Here is a 27544-nt window from a genome sequence, read left to right on the forward strand (position 1 = left end):
TTCAGATAGTTTTTTTTTCTTTTTGTTCACTTTGTTACTGTCACTCATAATACTTTTCTCAAATGTCTGGTGATACTTGTTTGTCCACTTACTTTAGGAGTCAGCACTAACAAACTCTCAGAATTTTCCTGAGCATATATGGGTTTACTGACTATGGTCTTCATTGTGAGGTGATTTGTCTCAAGCTGTTTCCTTGTGGAGGGGGATCCCCAATACCTATATATTTAGGTCCGCTCTTTCAGGCTGGTCAGATTCCCCAATCTGCAAGCTGGTGAGTAAAAATTTGGCTGCCAGTATTCTGGTAGCATGTAGGGGGCAAGTGTACACTCTAATCTGGTTTGTAAATATTCAAGTAGTCTCTTTGTTTCTAATGGTTCTCTACCCTCCTCTGGGCCTAGTCCAAAGGCCTTCTACATTAACTTTTTTCAGATAAGGAGCCATTCTCTTGTTACAGAGATGGGAGACTTCCACCCAGTTTCAAATGGTGGTATAGCTGAGAGACATCACTCCCCCCGCCTTTTAAAAAAAAAATATATATATATTTATGCTTACTAAATTTTGCGGGCTAGTAGCTTTATTGAGATATAATTAAAATACCATAGAATTCACCCTTTTAAAATGTACAATTAAATGATTTTACTGTATTCACAACATTGTGTACTCATCACCACAATCAGTTTAAGAATATTTTCATCACTCCTCCCAAAACCCCATACTTTTAGTCATCACTCCACATTTTCCTCTAATCCCTTATATATATGGAAAGATAGATTGGCAAATTCTGGACATTGCATATAAATGGAACTATAACTGTGTGGTCTTTTAATGTTGACTTCTTTCACTTAACATAATGATTTTTTGAGATCCACCCATAGGATGTATTCGTTCTTGATTCTATTTTGTGGCCAAGTAATACTCTATTGGATAGATAGACCACATTTTACTTACTTGCTTTTACTTGTTCATCAGTTGATGGACATTGGGTTGTTTTCACCTTTTGTGTGCAATTTTTTTTGTGAACATTTATTTTCATTCCTCTTGACCCTGTACCTGGGTATGAAATTTCTGGGTCATCAGGCAGTTCCCTATTTAACTTTCTGAAGAACTGTTGGATTATTTGCCAAAGTTGCTGCAGCATTTTATGTTCCTACCAGAAGTCTAGGAGGGTCATAATTGTTCTGCTTCCTCAGCAACCATTCTTTTTTGAACTTCACCCTCATCCCTCACTTTCAGAGGTACTTGGTATCTGTAATTTTGGACTCTCTATGGAGGGCAGGTGGAAGGTGTTCTAGTACATAAACTGAATTGTCCTCTGCCTTTTCCCTCAGCCTGCTTGAGATTCACTTTCTTTTAATGTGCCCAGTTGTTTCCTACTTACCAGTTTGATTTTCAACTTCCAACTTTGGATGTTTTCTCCTTTTTTATCTTAGTTACTTTGGTATTTGCTTTATAAAAAATTACATCTCTATCAATTTAGTTGGGTTTCATGAATGAAGAGAGTTAAGTGCATATCCAGTCCTCCATCTTTGCTTTCAGTCTACCATCTAATTATTTGAATTAGATTGCATGTTATATTTTATCCATATCCAGCATATGGTCCTGAATTTTAAACAGGTATATCCTCTCCCACTCTGTTTGTATTCCACCCTTCCTATATGTATATTTCATCCTAAGCAGCCCTATCTTGCCCTAATTATGGACCCTACAATGTTCCCAGGACCCAAAGTCATGATCTTTATATTTATAGTGGCAGTGAGCCAACAATTAGATGAAATATAGCACCAGATGACGAGGGTTGTATTTTTTTTGTGATGTTAAAAAAAAACTCTTCTCATACCCAGTCTGATTTATATTCAGCACAGCCTGTTTCTGTTCTGGACCTTGGCCTGTAGAGCTGAGCCTTTTGATGAGTTCCTTGTACATATTGGAGAACTTTTTCCTCACATCCCTAGCTGGTCACTCACTGCTTTCAATGCGAATTTATATGTACAACTTTCTTATCACTGAAATGTTGATGTTTTCTACCTCTCAAATCCTTGAATTAATGTTTACTGGCGTTTTTCAGCTATACTGCCTCTTATCATTACCATACCATACGTAGGAACAACTTTTGTGCTAAATCTTCCTCACGGTGTAAGAAACATGCATGCAGTGGGTCTAATCAGTGGGCACTTGGCATTTTCACAGGTATATGTCTTTATTTAAATGTATTGATAATTATATTTTAACAACAGGAATGTCAAAGGAAATTACAACACAGGCTTGGTCTGGATTCCTATTTACTGAAACCAGTGCAACGAATTACTAAATATCAGTTACTGTTGAAGGTAATTACACAAAGCATTTGTCTCTTTCTTGACTTCTCAGGGTCAGATGTGGCAAAGCCATTAAGAAGAATAGGTAGCCTCTGTGAATGGAAGTGCTAGAGGCAGAGATGTGAAGCTGAGAATATCTGATGTCTTCTTAGCTATTCAATTATCCATGCAAATTCAATCCATGTATGTGTTTACTGCAGAACATTTACTATTGCTAAGAAGAACTACACCAATATTTCACATAGTTTTGAGACTGTATTTTCTGAGAGCCTTCTCAATGAAAAATTAAGATGGCACATTGGTCATGCAGTGGGAAGGCTTGCTAAAATGTGTTAAGTATAAACACAGCGTCGCTTACTTTGAAATACATTTTCATATGTTCTAGGGTACCTGCATCATAAGTGAAACAAAGTAGTATATGTAGAGGACCCAAAAATATGTAATTGCTTTAAAAATTAATCATTAGCGTGTGCTAATGGCTATTGTTTGTCAGCTCCAAAAGCATTGAATACCCTTTGCTTTATACTGTTTAATCCCTATTCCTTTTCTCCCCCAATTTTGACATTGTTATTAAATATGGCATTAATGTGACAAATAGCATATGAAAGAAATTACTCAAAAGTGACATTATCTTGCCATTCCTCCTTGAAAGCATGTTAACCCAAAATGTATTCATTTTCTCCAGCTATTAATAACTGTCTAATATTAAGTTTAATCCCTGATTTCTAATTACAGGAGCTATTAAAATATAGCAAGGACTGTGAAGGATTTGATCAATTAAAGGAGGCCCTTGACACAATGCTGGATTTACTGAAGTCAGTTAACGACTCGATGCATCAGATTGCAATAAATGGCTACATTGTAAGTAGATTTTAAAGATTGTTGGAGTTTTAGGGGTAAGCATGTTAACGTTTCTTTCTTCCTCTCTTGGAACCAATCGAGAAGTAAGAGGTAGAGAAGTAAGAGGTAAGAGGCAGACAAATGGAGATCCATACATCAGCATTATTACTGATAATGCTAAGTGGAGACTTGGCTCCAGATCAACAGTCAAATGGATTTGCAACATTCCCCTTGTCCCCAGCAGCCTATCCCCCAGCTCCAGCTCATGCTTGAAGAAATGCTTAGGTCTAAGGAGACGCATTGTTTCAGATTTGCTGCTTGCCTGTGTGCATGGAGAGATGTGGAAGAAAAAGGTCAACTCTTTAGAGTTAGCACCACCCAGTGGGCAAACTTGGAGTGGTAGCTCTCATTCACCAATCAGGATCGAGGAAGAAACGGGGAGAGTTACCCTACCTGAGATACCACCATATGGACACATGAAGCCAGGGAAAAGGAAGGTTTCTTATATCTCCCACTCCCTCAGTGATTTCCTACATAGGTGACACATGGTATGTGTCTCTGTGAAAAATGAGGGTGAATAATTTGTTTTAAAAAGGAGTGAACTATGCTTTGGTGTCTTAGTAGCTCAAGCTGAACACTGTAATGTTGATGGCAGATGCCTGAAGGTAGCTAGGCCTTAGAGTAATGAGTTTTTCTTTTCCATTCTAGGGAAATTTAAATGAGCTGGGCAAGATGATAATGCAAAGTGCATTCAGTGTTTGGATTGGACATAAGAAAGGTGCTACAAAAATGAAGGATTTTGCTAGATTCAAACCAATGCAGCGACACCTTTTCTTATATGAAAAAGCCATTATTTTTTGTAAAAGGAGAGTGGAGAGCGGAGAAGGGTCCGACAGATACCCATCGTACAGTTTCAAGAACTGTATGAAAGTAAGACGATTTGAATTGTGTGATGTTGTGATATTATCTAATTTGTGTATATATCTATATATTCAAATTCGTATGTCTCTTCATTTAAAATGACTGGCTTTTGTGTACATCCCTTTGTTTACACGACATCTTAAGTAGGAGGTGTTATTCAGATGCGAAGAAGGGTGGAAAAGCAGGACTTGGCTGCTTGAGAGGGGGGATCTGGGAACAATGGGGTGCTAGCCTCCCTCCCAGTGGCCCCAGCCCAGCTGCTCCTTTGATAGTAGCAGCTTATCCCCCAGCCCCCCAAATCTGCAAGGGTCTTTTATGTCTCTAATAAACTCAGGGGAATCCTGCAAAGCGCAGTTTGAAATTATGACCAGTGACCTGGATTTCCCCATTGACACTGACCAACCGTACTGGGTGGAGTTTTTGGTCTTGGTAACAAGGAGCCTTTCCCATGCAGGAGCGACAAAGAGGAGTCTCTTCCTTCTCCTCAGTGCAGTTTAAACAGGGGTCACTTGTGCTGAGCATAGCCCTCCTCCATCCCCTAGCTCCTCCCTTGCTGGTGTCCAGAGCCACCTGCAGCTGGATCCCATCTGCACCTGGCCTGTTCTAGCCTTTGACATGAATTTCTTTTATATCCCAGAGTGCCATTCTGTCCCATTATTAGTTTGGTATTAAAATGAGAGCAGTCTTGTTTGAGGAAGTCACTGACAACCCAATAATATTCCAGGCTGGGGTGGACATTTCACAGGAACTTTGAATTCACACGAGTTTGTCCTTAACAAATTTGATTATGTTTACACCTAATTAATTTTATCATTGAAGATTTAGATTTAGAAGCAATGGAGCACTTGCTACAGAATATTTGGAAGTAGAGAACATGATTATGCTCGATTCCCCAACCACTATTATTTCAGTCATTTTTTTTAAAGATTTATTTATTTTTATTCAAGAACCGGGGTACAGGCCAGATGTGCAGGAAGGTGAGAGGATTCACCAGAGACAGAGTGGGGAACAGAACAGGCAGACTGATGAAATACACTGCTGAGGGGAGCAGCGGGTGAGACAGGAGAGAACTGCTTTGCCATGTGGGATTCTCGCTGGCCTGCTGGGATCGAACCTGCACTGCAGAGGCTGCGGACAGCTTCACAGTGCGGCGCTCAACCACCTGTGCCACCAGGGAGGCCCCATATTTAAGTCATTTTTCACGAGGATGTTCTTTCACAGTTGTCAGCACCAATATGTGTGAGAACTGATGGACTGTTCAGCAGCAGTGATAAAGCACACAGGCAGTGTGTCCTGAGATAAGGCTGGGGTGCTTGTATCAGGAGGCCATCAGATAAGCAGGCCCCGTTCTGGATTTTCCCCATGAGGTCAGCAACCTCAAGCTGTTCCTGATGGGGTGCCTGCCCAGGGTTAGGCCTGGGCTCCTCCTACTGTCTGCTTTCCCTGCTTCATCTGTAAACCCACAGCAGTGTTACAACTGCTTTAAAGCTGATAGTTTTCAAAACAAATGTCCAGCTTCTCCTTTATTAGTAGCAGCTTACCCCCAGCCCCCCAAATCTGCAGGGTCTTTTATGTCTCTAATCAACATGGGTTGAGAACCAGGAACTTGTAATTCATGGCAGACAGGGCTCAGGTGTCTTGCTGTGTTTGTGAACCTGCTCCTTGAGAAGGCATTTTACCTAAATGGGCATATTTGACCCAAATCCATTTGGTTCAGTTTTTCTTTGTGGGGTGATCTAGTTATTACTGAATGTAGTATTTCTGATTTGTATGTATTTTCTCTTTTAACTTTAATGTGTGGTGCTGATGGGCATACCCACAGAAGTGTTGTACAGTGTAGTGGAGGAAGGAAGCACTGGGAGCATGTAATGAAGTCATAAAAATTCAGGCCACAAAGGTTACCACAGACCGAGGGTGGGGTGGAGGTAAGAAACATTTCAAAGGAAGGTAGACAGGCTTGTTGACTTACAAGTTACAGTAAATAGATAATACCTGACATTCGGAGGGGAAAAAAATCACTCTGATGTTTCACTGGCTCCCCAATAATGCCTCAGCAGTACTCTTAATAGAAGAACTTTGTGAGTGATGACTGCAAGGATTAAGACCAGAATTACTAGGAAAAAGGTGATGTCACTAACAGAGAAAGTAGGAAGTTAAGCTTGCTTACTTCTTGCTTACCTATCCTGACCTTCCAGGATTAAATAATAGCTAGCGTTGCTAGTCAGTCTGTGATGGAACAGGTTGGGTGTCTGGTTTCAAAGTCTCCCCCTTGGCAGAGAATAGATGCAGATGCTGTCTACTGTTAGCAAATTCTCCTTCACTTTCAAAGAGCCCTTACCTTTACCTCATGATACCAAGTTGGAATTCCATGACCCAACAATGTCTTTCTAATGATGGTGTGCTACATTTTAAGCGGCTGCTTCTCTGAGAAGGAAGGGCCCTAAAGTAATAATCAGGTGGAGAGATTAGAGTCCTTCAAATTTCTTGATTCACGCAAATGTTACTGTCTCTTTTTAAAATTAAATGTAACAAACACACATAGTGCATAGTATGTGTTAGGAACTGTTCTGTTTCTACATACCAGTGTTAACTCATTTAATTCACATAGCAACTTCACATATATAATGAAGAAACTGTTATTAACTCCATTTGGAAGGTAAGAAACCCAAGTTCCAGAAGGTTAAGTCATTTGTCTGAGCACATAGCTAATAAGTGTTGCCATGCAGATTCAAACCCAGGCAGATGGTTGCAGGATCCATGCTCTTAATCACCTCACATGCTGGAAGGCTTTGTTCATGTTCACTCCTTTCATCCATTCCTTTTTATCCCCATTCTCCACACTTAATCTCCTCTGTACCCCTGGAGCAACCATTCTCATTTATTTGACATATATCCTTCAGTTCGTGCGTTCTTCTTAAATGTATCCTAATCTGTGCACAGATAGTTTTAATTTACATAAATTGTATCTTGTTATAATTATCATTTTCCTTCTGTCTTTTTTTTTTGTCTCAGAAACTCTTTTCAAGATAACAGCCATGTCACTCTTTTATACCCGGTGTCTTGCTCCTAATTGTTTCATAGCACTTCAGCCTAGCTACATTTTTTGTAATTGTGCTCCAAGATCAGATTTTTATTAATACTAACCCAAGAATTAAGTTAACTCTATCCCAGAGTTCTTGACCCACAGGAGAGCTTTTAACAACCTAGTGGGTGTCTTCACACTTAACCTGCTAACATGACACTAGGCCAAAACTTGGGGCTCTGTATACTTGACACAGTGAGATGATTTCAGATAAAATGCTTTAGAGTAAAGTACGTATATCATAGTTACCAGGATCATCAATGAAAATGTGAAGGATGAGGCACCATCTCACTGTATACAGTATATTATATGACTATACTCAGAGTTGGACTTGTCACTCTGCCTCTAGATTGTAGAACTAAGTTTCCATGATATGGGCAACACATAATAAGTAGAGGAAGAGAAGCTCAATAATACCATCATATTTTATTACTTGAGGAAATATATACACAATCCACAAATCACAGATGGATTACTTTCCGTGCATCATTGGTAAGTGAGTTGTTTGGAATGGAAAACAAAAAGCTCATTTAACCTATATCACTGTGCTGTATGTATGTGATAAAAAACAGCAGAACTATTACAATTCAAATAAGGGAGAGCTTGGAACGAAAAATCATATTTTAAAAAGCTCAGTATGTGATCCAAGCATTTAATGCATGTCATTTAACCCTATGCCAACTCTGTGAAAGAGGTGTTCTCATTTTAAAGTTGAGGAAACTGAAGTCCAGAAATATTAAGCAACTTGCACCAAGACACACAGCTAGTAAGTGGTAAGACGGAATTGCAGTCCAATCTTTAGATGCCAAAGACAATATGCTTTCCATCCTATGCTATTCAGAGCTGTATGAGATGATTATTCATTTTAAATCATGTTTTTGAGCAAAAGTAGGTTAGGTAGATAGAGTAGCTGCGTAGGAATATAAGGATATTTTTGGATATTCTGAAAGTAACTTCTGACTATATTCATGGTAGATGTCACAGGCACTTTCATTAATATGTCATCTTTCATTTCTCTACTTAATCCCTTTTCCTTGGTATGGGGATCTCACTAGCACTACTTTTAATGCTTCTCAGTGCTAATTAGGGTCATTTGGGGGGCTCATAAATGGAACAGAAAATGAGTTATTCCTTTAGGTAATTAGGGAGGAATTGAAAGAAAAAAGAAGACAGGAGGAGAGGAACAGAGTATGTGTGTACAAGGCAGTGAAATTGTTCAAAATGGAATTAATTAAGCTGTTAGCAGCACAGGAAGCAAGAAAATAGAATTTGTGCTTTGTGCAGTCATATGGAGAAGAACTGGTAGGGCAGAAATATTGCTGATGAACCTCACCCCAGCTACAAGAAGACCTCACTCTTCCATGACAGCATGTGTTTCCTGGAGAGACCAAGAGATGAGTAGCAATGGAGGAGAGCCTCATATACCTGATGGGTGCTCTCCTGACCCATAAATTGGATGTTTATAAGTTGTAGAATTTGTATTGAGATAAATAAGCTTGGTAGGATTAACTTATCTGGCAAATGATTATTAAAAATTGCCATTGAAATTCAGTTTGGATGACCTTTTTTACTGCTATTTAATTATTTTTGCTTCTGTTTTTGACATGGTAATTTGTTTTAATGGTGTACAGTTAATTTATAACAGAATTCATTCTTACGTGAACTCTGGATCTTCACAGTGACAACATTTGTTTTGATCACTGAAATGGAGCATGCAATCTGAACTATAAGTGCATAGTTTAATGAAAACCTTTAAATACTCTGATCCATGAATGTCTTTATCATTACATGTCTTTGAATATAAAATGTGTATTTTGCCCAAGTGAGAAATTCTCTTTCGTTGAGAATATAATGGGGGTAGGTTTAATATAACTCCCCATTCAAAATAAAATGCTCATGAAAATTTTGACTTAATTGTAGATGGATGAAGTTGGAATCACTGACCATGTAAAAGGAGATACCCGCAAATTTGAAATCTGGTGTGGTGAGAAGGAAGAAGTTTATATTGTCCAGGTTGGTGATTTCAAAATTATTCTAGAAGTCATAACCTGTATCGAGATACAAAAATCTGAATTTATTTCTAGAGAAGCCAGTGCATTGGTGGATATGTATTTATCTATTTTTGCAAACAAAAATAATCTTAGGTATATTGCAGAAGTTTTTACTCAATTTATTTAAGTCACTTAGGTGGTATATCATTACAGTTCTTTGTGATATAGTTAAAACAGTTTTTCAGAAGCACATGTTTTCTTTAACTTGAGATATGCCTGTGGTGCTTTGTGGGGCTTTAACTTTTCACAACTACTCTAGGATTCTTACTAGTTACAGTTGGTGGCCTCGGGCTCAGCAAGTGTTTCTCTGACCCCATGAAATCCCAGGAGTTACAGATTTGTAACAGTTCTGAATTCCTCTTGCAATTGGTGTTCAGAAGATACCTGACTAGGATCCACAGGGATGTACGTGACCATTCAGATTTGATCGTTTTTTTCTAGAGAACATGCTTAAGACCCTGGGCAGAGGTGTGGTAGGGTCCAGCCTTCAAGAGCGGCGGGGGGGGGGGGGGAGAGAGTAAGGACATTTCGAGAAGATGTCATTTTTTAAAAAAATATGTATTGTTTTTTTACTGCGGTAGCATTGGTTTACAACACTGTATATGATTTAGAGGTTCACACCCCTTCAGAAGTATGTTTCCACGCCACACCGCGCCTACCACCAAGGCACCTATAGTCCTCCCAACAGTCTCTTGGGCTCTCTCTCCTCCCTTCTCTTCCCCTCCCCTCTCTTGTAGTCTCAATTCTGCAGTCAGATCTCTAGGGTTGATTTGGTTTAGTTCTGTCAGTTCCTTTGTTTGTTTTTCTCCATATTCCGCGTATGAGATCCTAAGAGGGTATTATCAATTCAGTGTTTGTATCATGGCTTGTGCTGTTAGCTGTGGAAAGAGCTTAGAGATTTTTTTCTTTAATTTGATATGTCATTACAGTTCATAAAAATACATTTTCATAGTTTGATCTACACATGAGATTTCTTGCTATATTTTAGTAGACTTACCGTGCAATTAATGGGAGAATACTGACGGAAGCTCTCATGCTGTCAGTTATCAAGATTACTCCACAAGCAATAGATTGTCTTTTCAGAAACAGTACAAATGGTTTTATTTTATTAATATTAAACATAAACAAAGAATAAATAAGTGAGATTATATTCACATTTTCTCTGAGCATTATCCTTTAAGGGCAATTGCAAAATGGTTTTGACTCTTATTTCATCCAGTCTGATGTCTTTTGCTTTGTAAAAGTTTAAAGAATCAAAATGTTAGAATGGTTCAGGGTGAAGATCATGTTTGACATACTCCATTACAATTGTTTTATTATAATACATCCTTCTTAAAGGGAAACATGTCCTCTCCCCCACCCCCTTTAAATCTCTAGGCTCCAAGTGTAGATGTGAAGATGACATGGTTAAAAGAAATACGAACTATTCTGTTGAAGCAACAGGAACTTATGACAGGTAAACTCCAGCACACAGGTTTCGGGACAAGAAGTGAGCACATTGACACAGATTTGCTGATAATTTTTACAGTCACTGGGTCTGGATACTTACTTTAAGATCCTATATGTAATAAAAGAGTTTGTTAAACCAGTTAACTGGAGATCAAAATTCAGGAGGTTGTTTAAGCTGTTTTGGAGAATGAACTTTATGCTAGAGCTCCACTTTATACATGAACTCCACTGCTTGCAGAAGCAGTTATGACATAATAGACCAAAGGGACTGTGTGAATTCTTAGTCCTTCCCGTGAGGCAACTCTGCCCAGGACCTCGAGGAATCTGTGCTTGGTAATGTTGGAGGGTGTGGTTGTGGTCATAAATTTGAATTTCTTGAATAAAATATTACATGGTTTCATCCTTTTCCATTGTTCAAATTCAGGCTGACTTCCTGCTGGTTATTTCAAATGTGTGAGGGTTAATCTGAAATGGGAATGTGGGGTGTGTGTGTGTGTGTGTGTTTGTGTTTTACGGGTCTTCACGGAAGTAAAAATGTGGCTTCTGAATGCTGCTTACAGAAGCTTTCTTTTATTTCACAGTTCAAAAGCAAGCACAAAATAACCAGTTAACAGAACAGGATCCATTTTCCTGTCAACAGAATGATGAGTAAGTGATTATTCTTTAAGAAATATCACTCCTACAGCCTTTAGTTTTCTGCATGTAACATGAAGTAACATTATTAAAGCATCTCACATAAAAATGATCTGTCCTTTTAGCAATAAACTCATCATATAAACAGACCATTTTCTCAGTTCTGGCCTTACTCTTGAAGCCTGAGAGTCCTTAATAGTTATGACATTGGTTTCTCAATGTTAAAAATAATACGATACCTTGAGCTAATATTTAAACATAATTTTAAAGACTTTGTTTTAAGGTTATGTGGGGATGCGTTGCATGTAGGATAAGTAAAAGTGGCTGCGCTCACGCCTTTCTCTTCAAAGTATTTTTGGTCTTCTTTGATCTGGTTGGAGATGGAAAGTTGCAAGAAAGGTGAAGGATCAGCAGCCACATCTGGAGACCACTTGCTGGTGACTTGGTCTTTCCTTCTATGTAGTTAGAGAAAAGTCATGGATCCTGGCAGGGAACTATGTCTGGAGACAACCGAGAAGTCTTTGAGGAAGGTAGTGGTCCTTAATGATAGCTCTGCTGCTGCTTTAGAAATGTAGTTCTTGTATTCTGTCTCTAGGAATCCTGAAAGGTAGAATTCCTGAAGAATATTAAACATGTACGTAGAAAGAATTTCCACACTGGTTCCAAAGCCCCAGCACAGAAATTCAGATTTCACGCAGTAATTGTCTTTACAGCAGCTGGCACAGCTCTGCAGTGTTCATCAGATTAAGATCTCATCATCACTTACATGCGACTTACCTAAGTCTCAGTTCCTAAAAGTTCAGAGACAACGGGGATTTTGTTGTTTCTATTTTATCCCCCAGTGTTACTGAGTTATGGTTGACAGTTAAAATCATATATATTTAAAGAATACAACTTGATTTGATACATGTACACTTTATGAAATATTCAGCACGATCAAGTGAAATCACATATCCATTACCTCACAGTCATCCCTCTCTCTCTCTCTCTCTCTCTCTCTCTCTCTCTCTGTGTGTGTGTATGTGTGTGTGTGTGTGTGTTGAGAACACTTAAGGTACACCTCTTAGTAAATTTCAAGTATACCACACAATATACAAGAAGGAGTTTTAAAGAATAGACCTACTTTGGGTGCAAAAGAGAAGGTTTTTTCCTTGCTTGTTAAAAAGAGGCCCTTCTGGCTGGGACTCGAGGATTTGAGCTTTCCTGAACTATTACTGCACAGACTTAGGTGAGGGGAGGTCAGCTATATTTGAATGGATCCTCAGAGCATGTCCTTAACATACGCTATTAGTGGAGGAAATACTGCTTTTCTGGTTTAACTACTGTAGACATTTTCTCTTTTTCAAATTCTATGGATTTGGCAAGTGTTTGCATAACTATATAATTCGAGGAGCACGACTTCACTCCTCCACAGGTGCACATGCCTCGCTCACCCTCCACCCAGGCTCCAATGCCAATCCCCCACCCTCTGCCCTCCCCTTTCTGTCCCTCCCACCCCCCTCTGGTAACTACTATTGTTTTAACAGAATCTAAGTTATTTTTGTCATGTTTTGATAGTTTGTTATCTTTGGCTAAGTAGTACTGTTTTTAATTTCTTAACATTCTTAGATAGTACAAAAGCTCATTTTTACGTATTTACTCCATCAGAAAGCAACAAGGAGCTTTTATAAACTCTGAGGAAACTGAATCGGAGCCCAGCAATGCCATGGCGGAGGTTGGTGCGGCTTTCTCCTCACTTCCGGCAGAAGGGCCCGCAGGTATGGTCATGGCCAGCAGCTGGCATTCAGGGCTGTGCAATTTTTTTTTCTATTAAGGTTAATTTGGAAAGCCTACCTGTCTTTTCTTTGTATAAAGAAAATAAAGTTAACCCAAAGTTATAAGACTCTTACGTATTACATGTGCAAGATGTTCTGGTGGGCACTGCGGAGCAATGGTTCTCAAAGTGTGGTCCCCTGGACCAGTAGCATCTGTATCACGTGGGAACTGGTCAGGAGGGCACCGTCTCTGGTTCCACCCCTGACATTCAAAATCACAAGTCAGGGACAGACAGACACCTGCAATTGAACAGTTTCTCCCACATGATTCTTTCCAGTGTATGCTCAGATTTTGCAACCCCTGCCATAGAAGGTAAGAGATGAATAAAACATACATTGACTTGAAGGAATGCACACCCTACCCGCTATTGGTTTAACAGATGGAGACGAGCCATTGCCAGCCAGAATATTTATTTTTCTTATGTAAATTGTGTCATTTTAACTGATTTCGACCAATTTGATTGATTTAGCAAATATTGTGTGCCAGGAATGGTGCAAATATTGGGCAGTCTCATGAAGATACTCAAAGCTGCCTCGCCAAGCTAACAGGATAGGGAAGGAATTCAACCAGCAATTCAAATGGCATATGATGAGTGTGATAACAGGGACATACAAGGTTGTATAGAAGCACCTGCCAGAGTCACTCCAACAACTTTGGGGTGAACAGCAAAGACTTTCCAGAGTGCCTGATACTCAAAATTTACATATGTTGGTCCTTAGGCTTGAAGAGTTCCCTGTCAGTTCAGGAGAAACAAATAATGGCAAATGTGCTTAACTTTCAGTTAATCCATTTATAGCTTACTTTGCTCAGTGTGTTGAGCTCTCAAGCACCTGTGCCTTCATTTGACAGAGGAGGAAACCAAGTCAGAGAAAGTTGATGATTTTTCCAAGTTTACATAAGTCGTATAGTGTGACCAAGATGAAATTCTCCTCATTCTCTGCCTGCATTGGATTGGTTAATCCAAATGAATTCTGTGTATTTTATCAATTAAGCACAATGGAATTCTCTTCATTCTCTGCCTGCATTAGATTGCTTAATCCATATGAATTCTGTGTAATGAATTCTTTATTAATTACGCACCTCGTACACACCCATACAATGTACAGCCTATGTTCTCTGCCAAGTCAAAGACATGTCAAAAATATATTGGGGGAAGGGATGGGTCCATCAGGGAAATGGGAATGGTAATGTGGTGAAGAATAAATTGGAAAAAAAGAGAATAGATTGGACTTGTTCCTGTAGTTTATGTGCATATTGGTTCTCAGCAATGAACACCTGAAATGTATATAATGTTATAATGCACTGTTATTCCCATGAAAAAAGAAAAAAGAATTCTTGTAGAAATGCTCAGAACAGTTTTATATGAGAATCCAAATTCAAATAATCAAAATAAATTCCTGGACAAGACAGAAAAGAATAAAATATTGCCAGGTAGAATGTAATAGGGGCTACTTGAATGGGGCCAGTAGATATGCTATAGAAAGAATTTTTGGAAGAGATGATTTTCTGTAAATCATATAGAAAATATCTCGGGAATGTCATTTGACTTACCATTATTTGTAATAACTCTTCCACCAACCCAAACTTGAAACCATCTTAAAAAGTAAAAGAAGTCTATGACATTCCATGCCTTTTCTGAAATGCCAGGAATTTTACAATACTACAGCATCATCCTAGGCTTTATTATAGCAATAGCCTGTTCCTGGAGCATGGAAGGTTACAGCCTTGATCATCACAGTTCATTTCACTTCTCTCCTTCTGGTACACCAGCATCATTAAGTAACTGCCACCTGCCGTGTTTTCTTATAGTTTGGACTGAGATGTTACCACGTTCCGAAATCCCTGATGAGCCTGAAGAGTGGTCCAGAAACTATTTCTGCTCTCCTTGTGATGACAATGAAGAAGAAGAAAGGCCCCTAATGGTTAGTAATGTCATGTAAAGATAGAAAAATAAACACTCGTGAGACACACAGGCAATCTTTTGTCAGTATCCCTAGGTTGTTAGATGGCTCCAGGGCCAGCAGATGTGAAACGAGTCTCATTAGGAACATTCAGCAAGCACTTTTCTCTGTAAGTAGATCTTGTTTAAGCTCTTTGTGGAACTCCTACTGAAGTTGATGGAATAAGTAGTCAGCTTCTAAGTCACTATATTTTGACCAGTTTTATCTTCAGCACTGTAGTTTCTTTTTCTTTTCTTTCTTTTTTTTCACTGAGGTAGCTTCAGTTTGCAGCATTGTATATGATACATATATACGTGTGATGTACATGTAGGATCACACCTCTGCAGATGTGTGTCCTCACAGTCCTCCACCACAGTCCACTGGGCCTCTTCCCTCCTTGACTCCCCGTCTCTCTTCCCTTCTGATAGCCTCAGTTCTACAGTCAGATTTTCAGGGTTTGTTTTGGGTTAGTTTATTTGTTTGGTTTCTTTATATTCTACATATGAGTGAAATCATCTGATTTTGTCTTCTTCTGATTTATTTCACTTCAGATAACCCCAGTTCCACCCATGTTGTCACAAATGGCAAGATCTCATCTCCTTTTTATAGCTGAGTTGTATGCCATGATGTGTATAGACTACATCTTATCCACTCATCTGTCATTGGACACTTGAATTGTCTCTATACCTTGACTATTATAAATAATGCTGCAATGAACAGAGGAGTGGCTATGTCCCTTAGAATTAGACACCACCATATTTGCAATCCTGGCATGTGAGATAAAATCACAGAATGAAGGAGGGTCAAATATACTTTAAAAGCTAATTTAAATCCCAGATTGGAAAATATAGGAAAGAAATGTTACAACACTGGAAATGTTAATAACATCTGGGGAGTATATTTTAGCGGTGTTTCAAAAACCATGCGAATACTGCCAAATCTCAGCATATTAGAGCAAGGCCACCCTCTAAGACTAAAGGCGTTTGCTTTAGGGTAAAAGTGTTTTAGAGAAGAAATAGGTTACCATGTTGTTAGGGTCCTGGTGGACTATTAGAGGGGAGTTAGGACTGTTTAGGGTAAATCTCCAATTTTCCAGTCACCAGCTTGGAGGGTGGGAATGATGCTTTGTAGTGGACTGCTTAGTGCCCTTAGAGGAACAAATTTAATTTGGCTGTTCTAATGCTGGGGTAAGGGAATAATGACATGAATAACACAAAGTAGCATTAGCATCAACTTGGGAATGCTTTCTTTAAAAAAAGTCGCAGAATATTCTTTCTACTAATAATACAATGACCGTAATGCCTGTTTGTATGGTAGTTTATCATACAAATGTTGACAGAATGATTTCACATTTAATATACATAACATTAATGAGATAACAGGCAGGCTTTATGATTGCAATTGGCAGCGGAGGAAACAGGCACAGAGCTGGTAAGACATCTGTGCAGAGTTCAGTGTCTAGAATGGCTGTGCTCAAACCTTTTAATGCTGGAACCCTTTGACATTCTTAAAAATTATTGCGAACTCTTGTTTTTGTAGGTCACAACTATTGCGATATACCATACTATAAATGAAAACTGAGAAATAGAAAATTATTCCTTCATTATTTAAAACTATTAATGACCCAATTGTATTTTCATATGAAGTGTTTATTAAAAATTTGCTTTTTTCCAACCAATTTTGTGCAAAGAGCAGCCTTTTAAATCTTTTTCTAAATCTCTTTAACATCTGGCTTAGGAAAAGACAGCTGGATTATCATATCTTTGTTTGCATTTGATTGCTCGTGCTATCGCACATCAGATAGCCTCTAGAAGACTCCACTGTGTACTTGTAAGAGGGTGAGAGTGTAAAGGTAAATAATGTCTTAATATATGTTTGACCTTACAGACTCCTGGAAGTATCTCATCGGTCTGCTTCCCAAACTTTGAGAACTGGTTTAGACTAATAATAACAAGAACTTCCATTTTATCTGAGGATGGGAAGGAGAGGACAGTTGTTCAAAAGTGAGCAAACAATCAGGGAAAGTCAGTTTGGGTTTAAATGTCCACTCTGGACAATCTATGAAGAATTTGTCAAGAACCGAGAGTCTTCATTAAGTATCTTTCCAGCTGTGCTCTCAGAAAATGAAGTACAGATGCAGAGTTGGTTAATGTTTTCATCACTAGGGATGGGAATTTCATCAGAAGAGAAACATATGCATTGTCATCTTTTCTCCCAACAGTTCCCTGCGGGGAACACACACAAGACTAATACAATGCAGTCTATAATCCACGAGCAAAACAAAACCCAGCCCCCACAGCAAAACCGGTTGGAATGAGCTGTCCTTTTAGCTTCACTTGATCACGTCAAAAACTAAGAAGTATTGAGTGCTGCTCCCCTCACAGACACCCTGGCAGAAATGGCAAGTAGCTCAAAAAGACACTCAGTCATGTGATGCAGATAGTGTGTGGGGTTAATGCTTTGGGACATGGAAGGAATCAGCACCACATAGCTATTTCTTTTCTTTCATTTTTTAAAAGAATTTAATTATGGTACTCTTTTTAAAATAATGTCCTTAATGTGTAAGATATTGTGCTGGTAAGATTCTCATCTAAGAATGTGTTTGGACTTAACTGAAATTAATATTTCTTCTCTAGCTACTTTGTAACCAAATGCAATCAGTGTGCCTTGGATTATTTTGCTTATTAATGAGTCAAATTTAAAAATATAGCTGCAAAATAAGGCCAGAATAAAGCACATTATGATTTAATGTGCTTTTATTGGACCCAAAGCTTTTGTGCTCGTGATCTTTGCAAACTATAGAAAACTTCCAATTTGGGGAAGGGGAAGAAGAGACATTAGTAAATCTCTTTTCAGGGCCATTGCCTTTTGTACACAGTGCCAAGACCAATTTTTCATGAGCACAGTTTATAAATAACAGTATTTAAAAATTATTTTCATGCTTGTTTTTTTTTTTCTGGGTTTACGCTTATAATTCATGTAATTGAAATTAGTTGTGCTCTGCTACCTTCTGTGTAGTTCATGCTGTAACTCTCTTTTTGCAAATAAAAGTGAATTCTTCAGGTTAAATAAACACATGTTCTGCTTCTTTCTCCATTACAAACTGCTCCATGTTTGTTTGTTCTTGCAAAACTGCTGCAGCTACCACATTTACTACTGAAACCAAAGAGTGAATTCTTTATGTCACAGATTGTGGAGTTATGTTAGGGTTTTGTTATCATATTTGTAATGTAATTTTTCAAAAACAACCTTCCTGTCTCCAGGCACTTACAAAGCCTAGCAGACTGCAGGAAAAGAGCCTCAGAAGACCTCCCAATTAAAAATGGAGATTCTGTATCTCCACGAGGATGCTGAGGGCCAATGCTAGGTGTGTTCTCAGTGCCTGACATGGCCTCCACCTGGGCCTGCGGCTCTCTGATCAAATGTTCTGCTTTACTTGTGTCTTTGTTATATAGTCTCAAGAAACCTAAATTTCCCATTTCTTATCAGTATTCCCTTTTTGTTGCTTCGGCCATGCCTGTTTAGCTCACTGAATGCAATGTTAACTTTTGGTGAATGAAAAGTGCTTGGAAAGAATGAGATGCTAAGTGTTCCCTCAATCTTTTGTTCTTTAAATTTTGGCTCAGACATTGCTGCTGAAACATCTGGCTGTGTGATGGCTGCAGGTCACGTTACATTTGGTTGTTCATTAATTTATTAATAAACAACCTTTATTAATTTATCACATGCTTAGTGAATACCTATTGATCTACCTGGGACCATGCTTTATTACTTGACAACATAACCACACTTCTCTTAACCAGTTCAAATACTGGCCTTTTTTTTGAATGTTATCATTCTACCCTTATGCGTGTGACTTCATAGAACACTGACTGCAAAGATGGTTCTGTCAAGTACACTGTTCAGTTATAGAGACCACAAAGCAGGAAGAAAATATTGCTTAGATGAGTACTAAAGGATTCTTCCCTAATTCTTTTAGAAGTTTTATATGAAATAGCTCTCTTCATTGTGTCAATAACTTTAACTGAAATTCTGCTTTGACAGGGTACTCTGACCGTAAGGTGGAAGAGTGTGACACAGGTGAAGTTTATTGATGGGTCATTAAAATAATAACCATTTTTGCTAGTAACCCAAGTCCTTTATAGGTTCCACAAAGGACTCAAGCACCACATCATGGTCTTTGAATATATACAACAGATTGGTGAAAATTTGAGCTGCAGTGCAATATATTTGGTTGGATTAACTTACATTACCATTGTTGGCTACTAATTCGTTTATTACTTAGGTTGGTGAAAAATCTAAACAGAAGAAAAGAAGGTCTGATTCCAGGGAACAGTTTGCAGATTTTAATTAGTGGCAATAGGTTTTGGAATGCCAAAGTTACAGGTATAATATGAACAGGCTCTCTACTATTTGCTTAAAAGCTGTAAGTCTTAAAACTCCATCAATTATGTAATTAGCATAGGGTAAAAACTTCTCTGCATTTACAAATAAAGTTGCAGGCACATTCTATTAGCTAAGACTTCCTTTTTGTCTTTAATAGTTATATCTTTACGAATAAGGATTTTTAAAGCATAGTAACCTTTTCCGTACAAAGCTGATACATTTGAATGATGCTGTTGTGTCTTGTAGGATATCCTTCAGAACTAAAAACCAATGATACGCTTTTAAGGTATCAGCCTTACTGTCCAGGAATACTTTTCCAGTGTGTTTTATTTTTACTCTGTCCTAAAAGCATGTTATTTTCTTATGATAGATGGATACATGCACAGACACTTATACACACTACCTGTGTCTGTACTAAGGATTTAATGTGTGAAGGAGGTATGAAGCAATGACACTTACCTAAAATTCCTTCTGTTAAACCAAGCAAACATAAGATTTCTGTGTACAAACTAGTATTCTTGTATAATTTTCCCTAAGTCATACTGAACTATCTATAAAAAGGCAGCACCAAAGAGAGAGAGAGAGAGAGAGAGAAAGAGAGAGACTCGCTTGTGAACAAGGTTATTACAGTATGTGCAAATTTCCTTGAATTCCTAGACCAGGACCTGCATTTACCTGAGGTTAATAGTACATTGTGTTTACATGACTCTAATAGATCCAGAGTAACTTAGTTGGTTTCAAATTTCTTTCTTTTTTTTTAAGATTTATTTATTTATACAAGCACAGTCAGAAGCGCGGGAGGGTGAGAGAATTCACCAGAGCCAGAGTGGGGAACAGAACAGGCAGACTGATAAAGTACACTGCTGAGGGGAGCAGCGGGCGGCAGGAGAGGTCTGCGCGCCATGAGGGACCCTCCTCTGGTGGCCGGGGAGCAAACCGGCGCTGCAGAGGCTGCGGGCAGCTTCACAACCCAGCGCTCAAACTGGCCCACCTGGGAGGCCCTCAAATTTCATTTGTAACATTCAAGGCAATCTAAGTATGATAGAGTTCAGTATAAATATTGGGTTACATGGGAACTCTGCAAATAGAGCCACTGCTTTTTTTTTCAGGTACTCTAAATCTGGATCAACTTTCAAAGGTATTCTGCACTAATTGTTGAATTATTTAGATAATTATTAAATTAGGGAATTATTTAGATGATTAGTAGTCAGAAGATTTTGGTGTATACCAACAATATGAACTAATTTACATTTATTTCAAAACTACACCCTACAGCCACAGAATACCCCATTATTTTTAAGCTCACATGGAACTTTCATCAAGCTAGACTATATACTGAGCCTTAAAATGAGTTTCAATTTCTGGAGATTAGACTCATACAAAAGGTAGTATATTAGATGTCAGTAATCCCTAAATATTTGGATATTAAGTGTAACAAATCTAAATACCATGGGGCAAAGAAGAAAGCATAAGAGAAATTAGAATTATTTCAAATTGGATGAAAATGAGACTACAATTTATCAAACTTTGTGGATTCAGCTATAGAGAGAGGGAAATAGTTTTCTTTAAATACTTGTATTACACACTTAAAATCGGTGTCATTCACCATATTAACATAATGAAGGGGGGAACTAATTGCAATAGATCATTTGACAAAAATTCTATGCTCATTCGTGATAAAAACTCTCTCCAGACTAGAAATAAAAGGAATTTCCTTTATTTGACAATGTACACTTGTGGAAAACCACAGCTGACAACCACAGTTAATGCTGAAATATTAGATGCTTTTCCCCTAAGATTGGAAATGAACCAAGGATATTTGCTCCCACCATTTCTATCCAACATTATACTGGAAGTCCTAGCAGGTACCATAACTTAAAGGAGATTTAAAAAAAAACAAGTAACGTTGCCATGCTTAGCAGATCACATGTATGTATGTATAACCACTAGGAATCTATACATAAAAGACCCTACTGTAAGTAATAAGAGAATTTTATAAAGCCATGGTATACCAAGTCATTATTCAAAAATAAATCGTAATTCTAAATCCTAGCAACAAAAGAAAAAAATGAAGTTTCAAAAAGCAACATTATTTACATGAGTAATATAGACATATAAAGTAAATATAGACATATAAAGACCTATATAGACATATAAAGTAAATATAACAACACGGGCCTCCCTGGTGGTGCAAGGGGTTAGACACTGCACTATGAAGCAATCTGCAGCCTCTGCAGCACGAGTTTGATCCCTGGCCAGGGAGCAACCCACATGGCGCAGCAGACCTCTCCTGGCTCACCCACTGCTCCCCTCAGCAGTGTGTTTCAGTCAATCTACCTGTTCTGTTCCCTACTCTGTCTCTGGTGAACCCTTTCACACACACACCCCCCACACCCGCATCTCTGGCCCGTACCCCAGTTCTTGTATGCATAAATCAATAAATCTTTAAAAAACAGGAAGTAAATTTAACAACAGACATTTAAGACTTTCATAATGACAACCATAAATCATTGCTGAGATAGATTTTGAATGATCTGTTGGAGAGATGTACTGTGTACAGGTCTTGAAAATCTCAGTGTTGAGAAATTTATTGTCCACAAATTAACCTATAGAGTTAATACAATCAAGATCAAAATGTAATCAGGCCTTCTTAGGGAAAAAAGGAAAAAAAAAGCTTATTCTAAAATGTATATGAAAAGGCAAAGAATCTAATACAAAATAATTTCAAATATTTGGAAATGCAGTGTTGTAAACCAACATTATCTCAATAAATATCACTGGGGAAAAATGTGGAGGTCTTACACGCCTGAGTAATGAACACAGGGTGGTGTTGGTGTGAGTGTAGAAAAATACTCAAACAGACCCACATAAACATAATGTTCACTTGAAGTGCCCAGTCAACCGAATGGGAATGAAAAGTTGTTTTAGCAAATGGTTCTGGCCTGGGCCTCCCTGGTGGCACAAGGGGTTGAGTACAGCAATGTGAAGCTGTCTGCAGCCTCTGCAATGCGAGTTCTATCCCCAAACAGGGAGATACCCAAATAGCACAGCAGACCTCTCCTGACTCGCCCGCTGCTCCCCTCAACAGTATACTTTGGTCAACCTGCCTGTTCTGTTCCCTACTCTGTCTCTGATGGATCCTCTCACCTCCCAGACCTCTGGCTTATACCCCAGTTCTTGTATGCATAAATAATAAATCTTTAAAAAAAAAAGGTTCTGGCTTAACTGGGTATTCATATGAAAAGAGAAATAACCCACAACCCCTATATGTCACTCACTCCTACACAAAAATTAATTTGAATTGCATCAAAGACCTAAATATAAGAGCTGGAATCAAAGCAAACACAACTTTGAAGAGCTCACAATTTCTTTCACACAAGGCAGAAAAGTAGTAAACAGGAAAGAAGAGCATCAGACAAATACGAAGAAACACGGCACACACTGAATGGGGCACTGTATAACTTTAAATTTTTTTTTAAAGATTTATTTACTTATGCATACAAGAGCTGGGGTACAGGCCTGAGATGCGGGGGGCGGGGGGTGAGAGGATTCAGCAGAGACAGACAGGCAGACTGACTGAAATACACTGCTGAGGGGGGCAGCGGGTGAGGCAGGAGAGGTCTGCTGCGCTATGTGGGTTGTTCCCTGGCTGGCCGGGAAACAAACTCGTGCTGCAGAGGCTGACGATAGCTTGATAGCGCTGTCTTTAACCCCTGTGCCACCGGGGAGGCCCTAACTCAATTGATTTTTACATTGAGGAGTAAATTTGAAAATAACCATGGCCAGGTTTCTTCCTTCTTATGCTTATTTAAATGGTTAATGAGAGACAGAGTGACATGAGTCACTTTAAAATGTGTGTTCAAAGAGCTGTTTAAATGGACTCATAAATCATTTTTATAAATTATTTTTATGGAGCAGTTTAAAAAACCAATAAAGCTATGAAATAGGAATGCAATGGCTTCAAAAATGAAAGCACCAATAATGGCATTCGTGTTGAATATTAGGAGTATTCAAACTAGATGTTCCCTAATTGTCATCAGCCTCATTGGACATATAAGGCCAGATGTCCTCAGAGCTAATTCAGGACAAAGTTAATTACAGGAAGTGCCTGGCTATCTGTAAGGTAGGACATGTAAAATAACATTTTTGATCAGTTGTTACTTGAAGTGGTTCCATTGGTCTCACTAGTTACAGTAGATTGGGGACATATTGCCACCCTTTGAAAAGTACATGGTCGAACAGCAACTTAAATCTACTTTGGACCTGTTTCTTTTCAGGCAGTAAAGGACTTGCTATGTACATTTGTTAATATACATGCGCTTTATTTAGAAAAAAATTACATTCCTTTCTAGTCATTTTTATTTTTTATCATCAGTTCACTTTTTAAAAAATCCTTTTCTTTTTTTGCAGTGTCATTGGGAGAGTTGAGGTTTAGTAAATTGATAGTGCATCAGTATTTAAAACATTTATTCTCTATGTGGTGTGCTACTAGATGAAGGCACTAGGTTCCATTGGTCCTTCTACTCTAGAAAGTTCTGACTTAAGATATTTTTAAAATAGACATTACTTTCAAATAACATGGATTTATGATTTTTGTTAAATTTACAAATTAACACTTACTGGCAGACTTTGGTTGAATGCTATAATATCAAGTGGCCCTCATGTTACATTTCATAGAACAAAATTGTATAAATATGCTGTAATATATGTCAATTACTGGATTAGGAAATTTCAATTATCTACATAAGCCTGTCAACAACAGTTAGGTTTAAAAATATGAATTGGAGTATTTTGCTTGAAATCTGGGAAATAGAATGCGAAGATATCTCTGATATTTATGTGCTTAACATGTTTCGTTTTATCTCTATGTACACAGCATAATTCACACAATATTCCTGAAATCTGGTTGTAGGAGATATGAATTGTTTTCTTTTGCCTTCCACTAAAGTTATGTCATTTCTAAAATAGATGCCATTCATAAATAACTATATAACCGAATAAAGACTTTCATACTAAAAGAACCAACCTTTGAATTTATGCTGGCCCTCTTTAATCCTTGCATTCAGAGTCATGACACAGACAACATTTTTGACCTTAAAAGTCACATTAGTATTAACATCATTCTTCATTGTTTTGTAGATGCTGCTCTGAGTAACACAAGGAAAGTAAGTTCCCCTTGAACTAAAGGAGCATGGAATAGACTTAAAAATAAGATTCCCTATGGAGATGTGAGGTAGATTTTATGTCTTAAAAGTGTCACAGCACAAGAATCAGGGTGATCACATGCTGCCCGTGACAGTCAGCGTTTCTTCGGGACCGAGGTCGGCTTTGTCATTCCCATTGAGTGTCATTCTTGCCAGAAGGTCATCTTCAGTCCTTCCGCTCTCGCCAGGTGAAAAATGCATTGTTGTTTTGTTTCCAAGGAGGACTTTCCATGGCATACATTCCAATTCCATCTGAATTGAATTCAGGATTCAATTCTGAAAACTGGAACTCTATTATTTTGAACACTTGCAGGTTAAAAAACATTACTTGTAATATTTTGGGTAACGCTTCAGAACAAAACAGAAAAATCCAAAGAGTATCATCAGTTTTTTAAACCGCTTTGCTAATTGATAGTTTATTTTATTATTTAATTCTGTTATCTATGTGAGGACAATATACCAAAGGGATAGGTTCTGAAAGACCTCTTTTGCACATTGATTGGTCTATAGGTTTCTCAGAGCTGTCTTATGGTTCTAAAACCAGCCAAAGCTAAAAAAATCCTGGATGTGTTAGGCTGCATTGAGGTTTATAAAATGTTTGTGCATTGAAATGTTAAGACATATGTCACAGCTATTAAGTTAAGTATTCATATTTGCACAACGGTGTTCCTGTAGCAAAACTCTACTTCCCAGTGTCTTCACTTGCTTTTGGGGTTTCTAGAAAAATCTCTTCTTGTCAAGGTTTTCTTAAGTTAGATTTTGTTTCTTCCTAGTGTTTTTCTTTGATAATACATGTCCAGATGCCTTTCTTTTAAATATGCAAACAGTGTGATCACTTGTTCAAAGCCCAGGGCCAGCTGTGTTGTACAGTATTGAATTTATGCTTGTAGTATTTTTATTTTGAACTACTGCAGACAATAGTTTGAAATTGGCTGCGTTCAGACTCATGGACTGTTGTGTTTTACTATCATGTGGGCATATTAGGTGCATGGTTTTGATGACTGGTTTTATAATAAATAATAATAACTAATACATAATTTATGTTTTAAGCAGGTTCGTGTATCATGCCAAGATCATAGTTCATGCCAGTGGTATCATTTGATGTAACAATTTGTATACAAACCTATTGTATTTTTATTCAAAGTTACCTGCAAATTATAAATCTTCTAATATCCAATTGTTGGGACTTATGATGGCTGATTTATAACTCACTCATTAAAATGTCCATAGATTGGATATTTCACTTAATGCTTCTGCAAAAATAATAATAGCAAAATTAAATTAAAATGCAGTTCTTTTGGGTGCTGATCCTGCAGTAAAAAGAATTAGGAGATAAAATTTTTCACAAATGATGCCCCTCTGCAGAAAATATTTTAATTTCATAGTATTAAACTAGGGGTTTTAATCAGTTAAGACAGTATTAAGTTCACTGGATTCAAACGTACAATTAAGGCCTTTTAATGTTTTAATTGCTGTACAATGAATGCTATATTTGTATATGTATTTGTATATGTAACAGCACTGTATTAATTGTATTGGGCTATAAATGTGTTACTATAAAACATAGTAGCAGTTTCCCTTTAAGTCTTCAAATTTTAATTACATTCTAAATATACTTACAATGTATATGTACTTGCATTAACTCCACATTAAAGATATCCAACCTTGAATTCATTGATATATTTTTTTCAGTTTAATATAGTATCGACTGTACACTGAACACTTCTTTCCTCTCAGTTATTAGTGATACCCTAAAGGCACCATAAGTGTATTGAGGGGAATGTTTATATCTAGCTTTGCCTCATGATTCTCTGAGAGAGAGAATGGCGGAGGAATAGAGAGTTAGGACCTGAGCTAGAGTAAAATGTGTTGCCCAAAATGTCTCTTCATGCTATAGTGGTGCCCGAGGAAGCTGGGCACCACCTAGAGCCTTCACCATTGTTTGCCTTTGCAAAGGACTTGCAGTTGGCTTTGCCAGACTTAATGGTCTCTTCCACTTCATTAAGGAGCCAGAACTTGTTCTGAACACAGAGTGGGCAGGGTGCCTTTAAATTTATTCATTTATTTATTTTTAATTTTAAATATATATATATTACATTGTTCATTTTTATAGGTGTAACCCCTATAAAATTCCCACCACCAATCACCCATGAACTGTCACCATAGTCTCTCTTATGCTCTTCCCTCCTCCCTTTAAATTTATTTTGAGCTCATTTGAGGAAGTACCCATCAGTGAACTAGTTAATAAATTAATCTACCTCCAAGGAACTCCTTGAACATTAAAATGTATATTCAAGTTTTTCTTCCTATATTGCACGCAAAATAAATACTACTATTGACGCTTTCCAAGTTATATATGAGTCTCACAATATAGAACATATGGTGGCTATTAAAGCCACTTATATACCAGGGCTACAATGTTCTCTGCAGAAGAGAGAAAATTTCAGAGAGTGTTTTTGAAAATGTAAGGGAATATGAAAAATGTTCCACTTAGAGAAAAATTAAGTTAGGGATTTCACATTTTTCACTCAACAAACATTCTCTGAGAAAAGCACTTAGTAGGTAGTAGAATACAGGAAACTCCTTTCCATGGAGATAGAGGACTCTGGAGTATTTAACAAGTCAAGTATCAAGCAATTAGTTGTCAAAAAAACATTTTTATTCCGTTCCACTACACTGATTTGGAAAGGTCATTTTGCAAATAGTCTTATGGGGCCTGCCCAGTTGAGGCAAATGCTCAGCGACAAACGATTGTTAAAGACAAAAGCCAAACCTTTTATATTGCTCAAAAGGAAACAATACAAGTGGCAACAGGCTTTTTAAAAATGTGATTTCTTTTTAGTTCGAAATGTATGTGTTGTATTCAAGTTCATGTCATATTTAAGTGTGACATTTCCCTTGCACTGGG

General features: G+C 37.8%; 1 protein-coding gene across 6 annotated transcripts in view; it reads left to right on the forward strand.

Annotated features, from left to right (window-relative positions):
- Positions 1-26294, forward strand: part of MCF2 (MCF.2 cell line derived transforming sequence) — a 121826-nt gene extending 95532 nt beyond the window's left edge. For 5 of the 6 annotated variants that reach the window (XM_054695535.1, XM_054695532.1, XM_054695533.1 and 2 more), the window contains 9 exons: positions 2235-2327; positions 3051-3176; positions 3864-4085; positions 9079-9171; positions 10587-10665; positions 11240-11306; positions 12939-13048; positions 14916-15028; positions 16934-17999. In XM_054695535.1, the coding sequence (XP_054551510.1) occupies positions 2235-2327; positions 3051-3176; positions 3864-4085; positions 9079-9171; positions 10587-10665; positions 11240-11306; positions 12939-13048; positions 14916-15028; positions 16934-17053 (1023 nt within the window). In that variant the 3' untranslated portion in view covers positions 17054-17999. Of the gene's footprint in view, positions 1-2234; positions 2328-3050; positions 3177-3863; positions 4086-9078; positions 9172-10586; positions 10666-11239; positions 11307-12938; positions 13049-14915; positions 15029-16933; positions 18000-24571 lie in introns of those variants that run through there. The other variant, XM_054695534.1, reaches the window with a different exon arrangement.
- Positions 26295-27544: the final 1250 nt, after the last annotated feature.

Source organism: Talpa occidentalis, unplaced genomic scaffold (genome assembly GCF_014898055.3).
Source record: "Talpa occidentalis isolate TD23 unplaced genomic scaffold, MPIMG_talOcc4v2.1 talOcc4.15, whole genome shotgun sequence".
Lineage (NCBI taxonomy): Eukaryota > Metazoa > Chordata > Mammalia > Eulipotyphla > Talpidae > Talpa > Talpa occidentalis.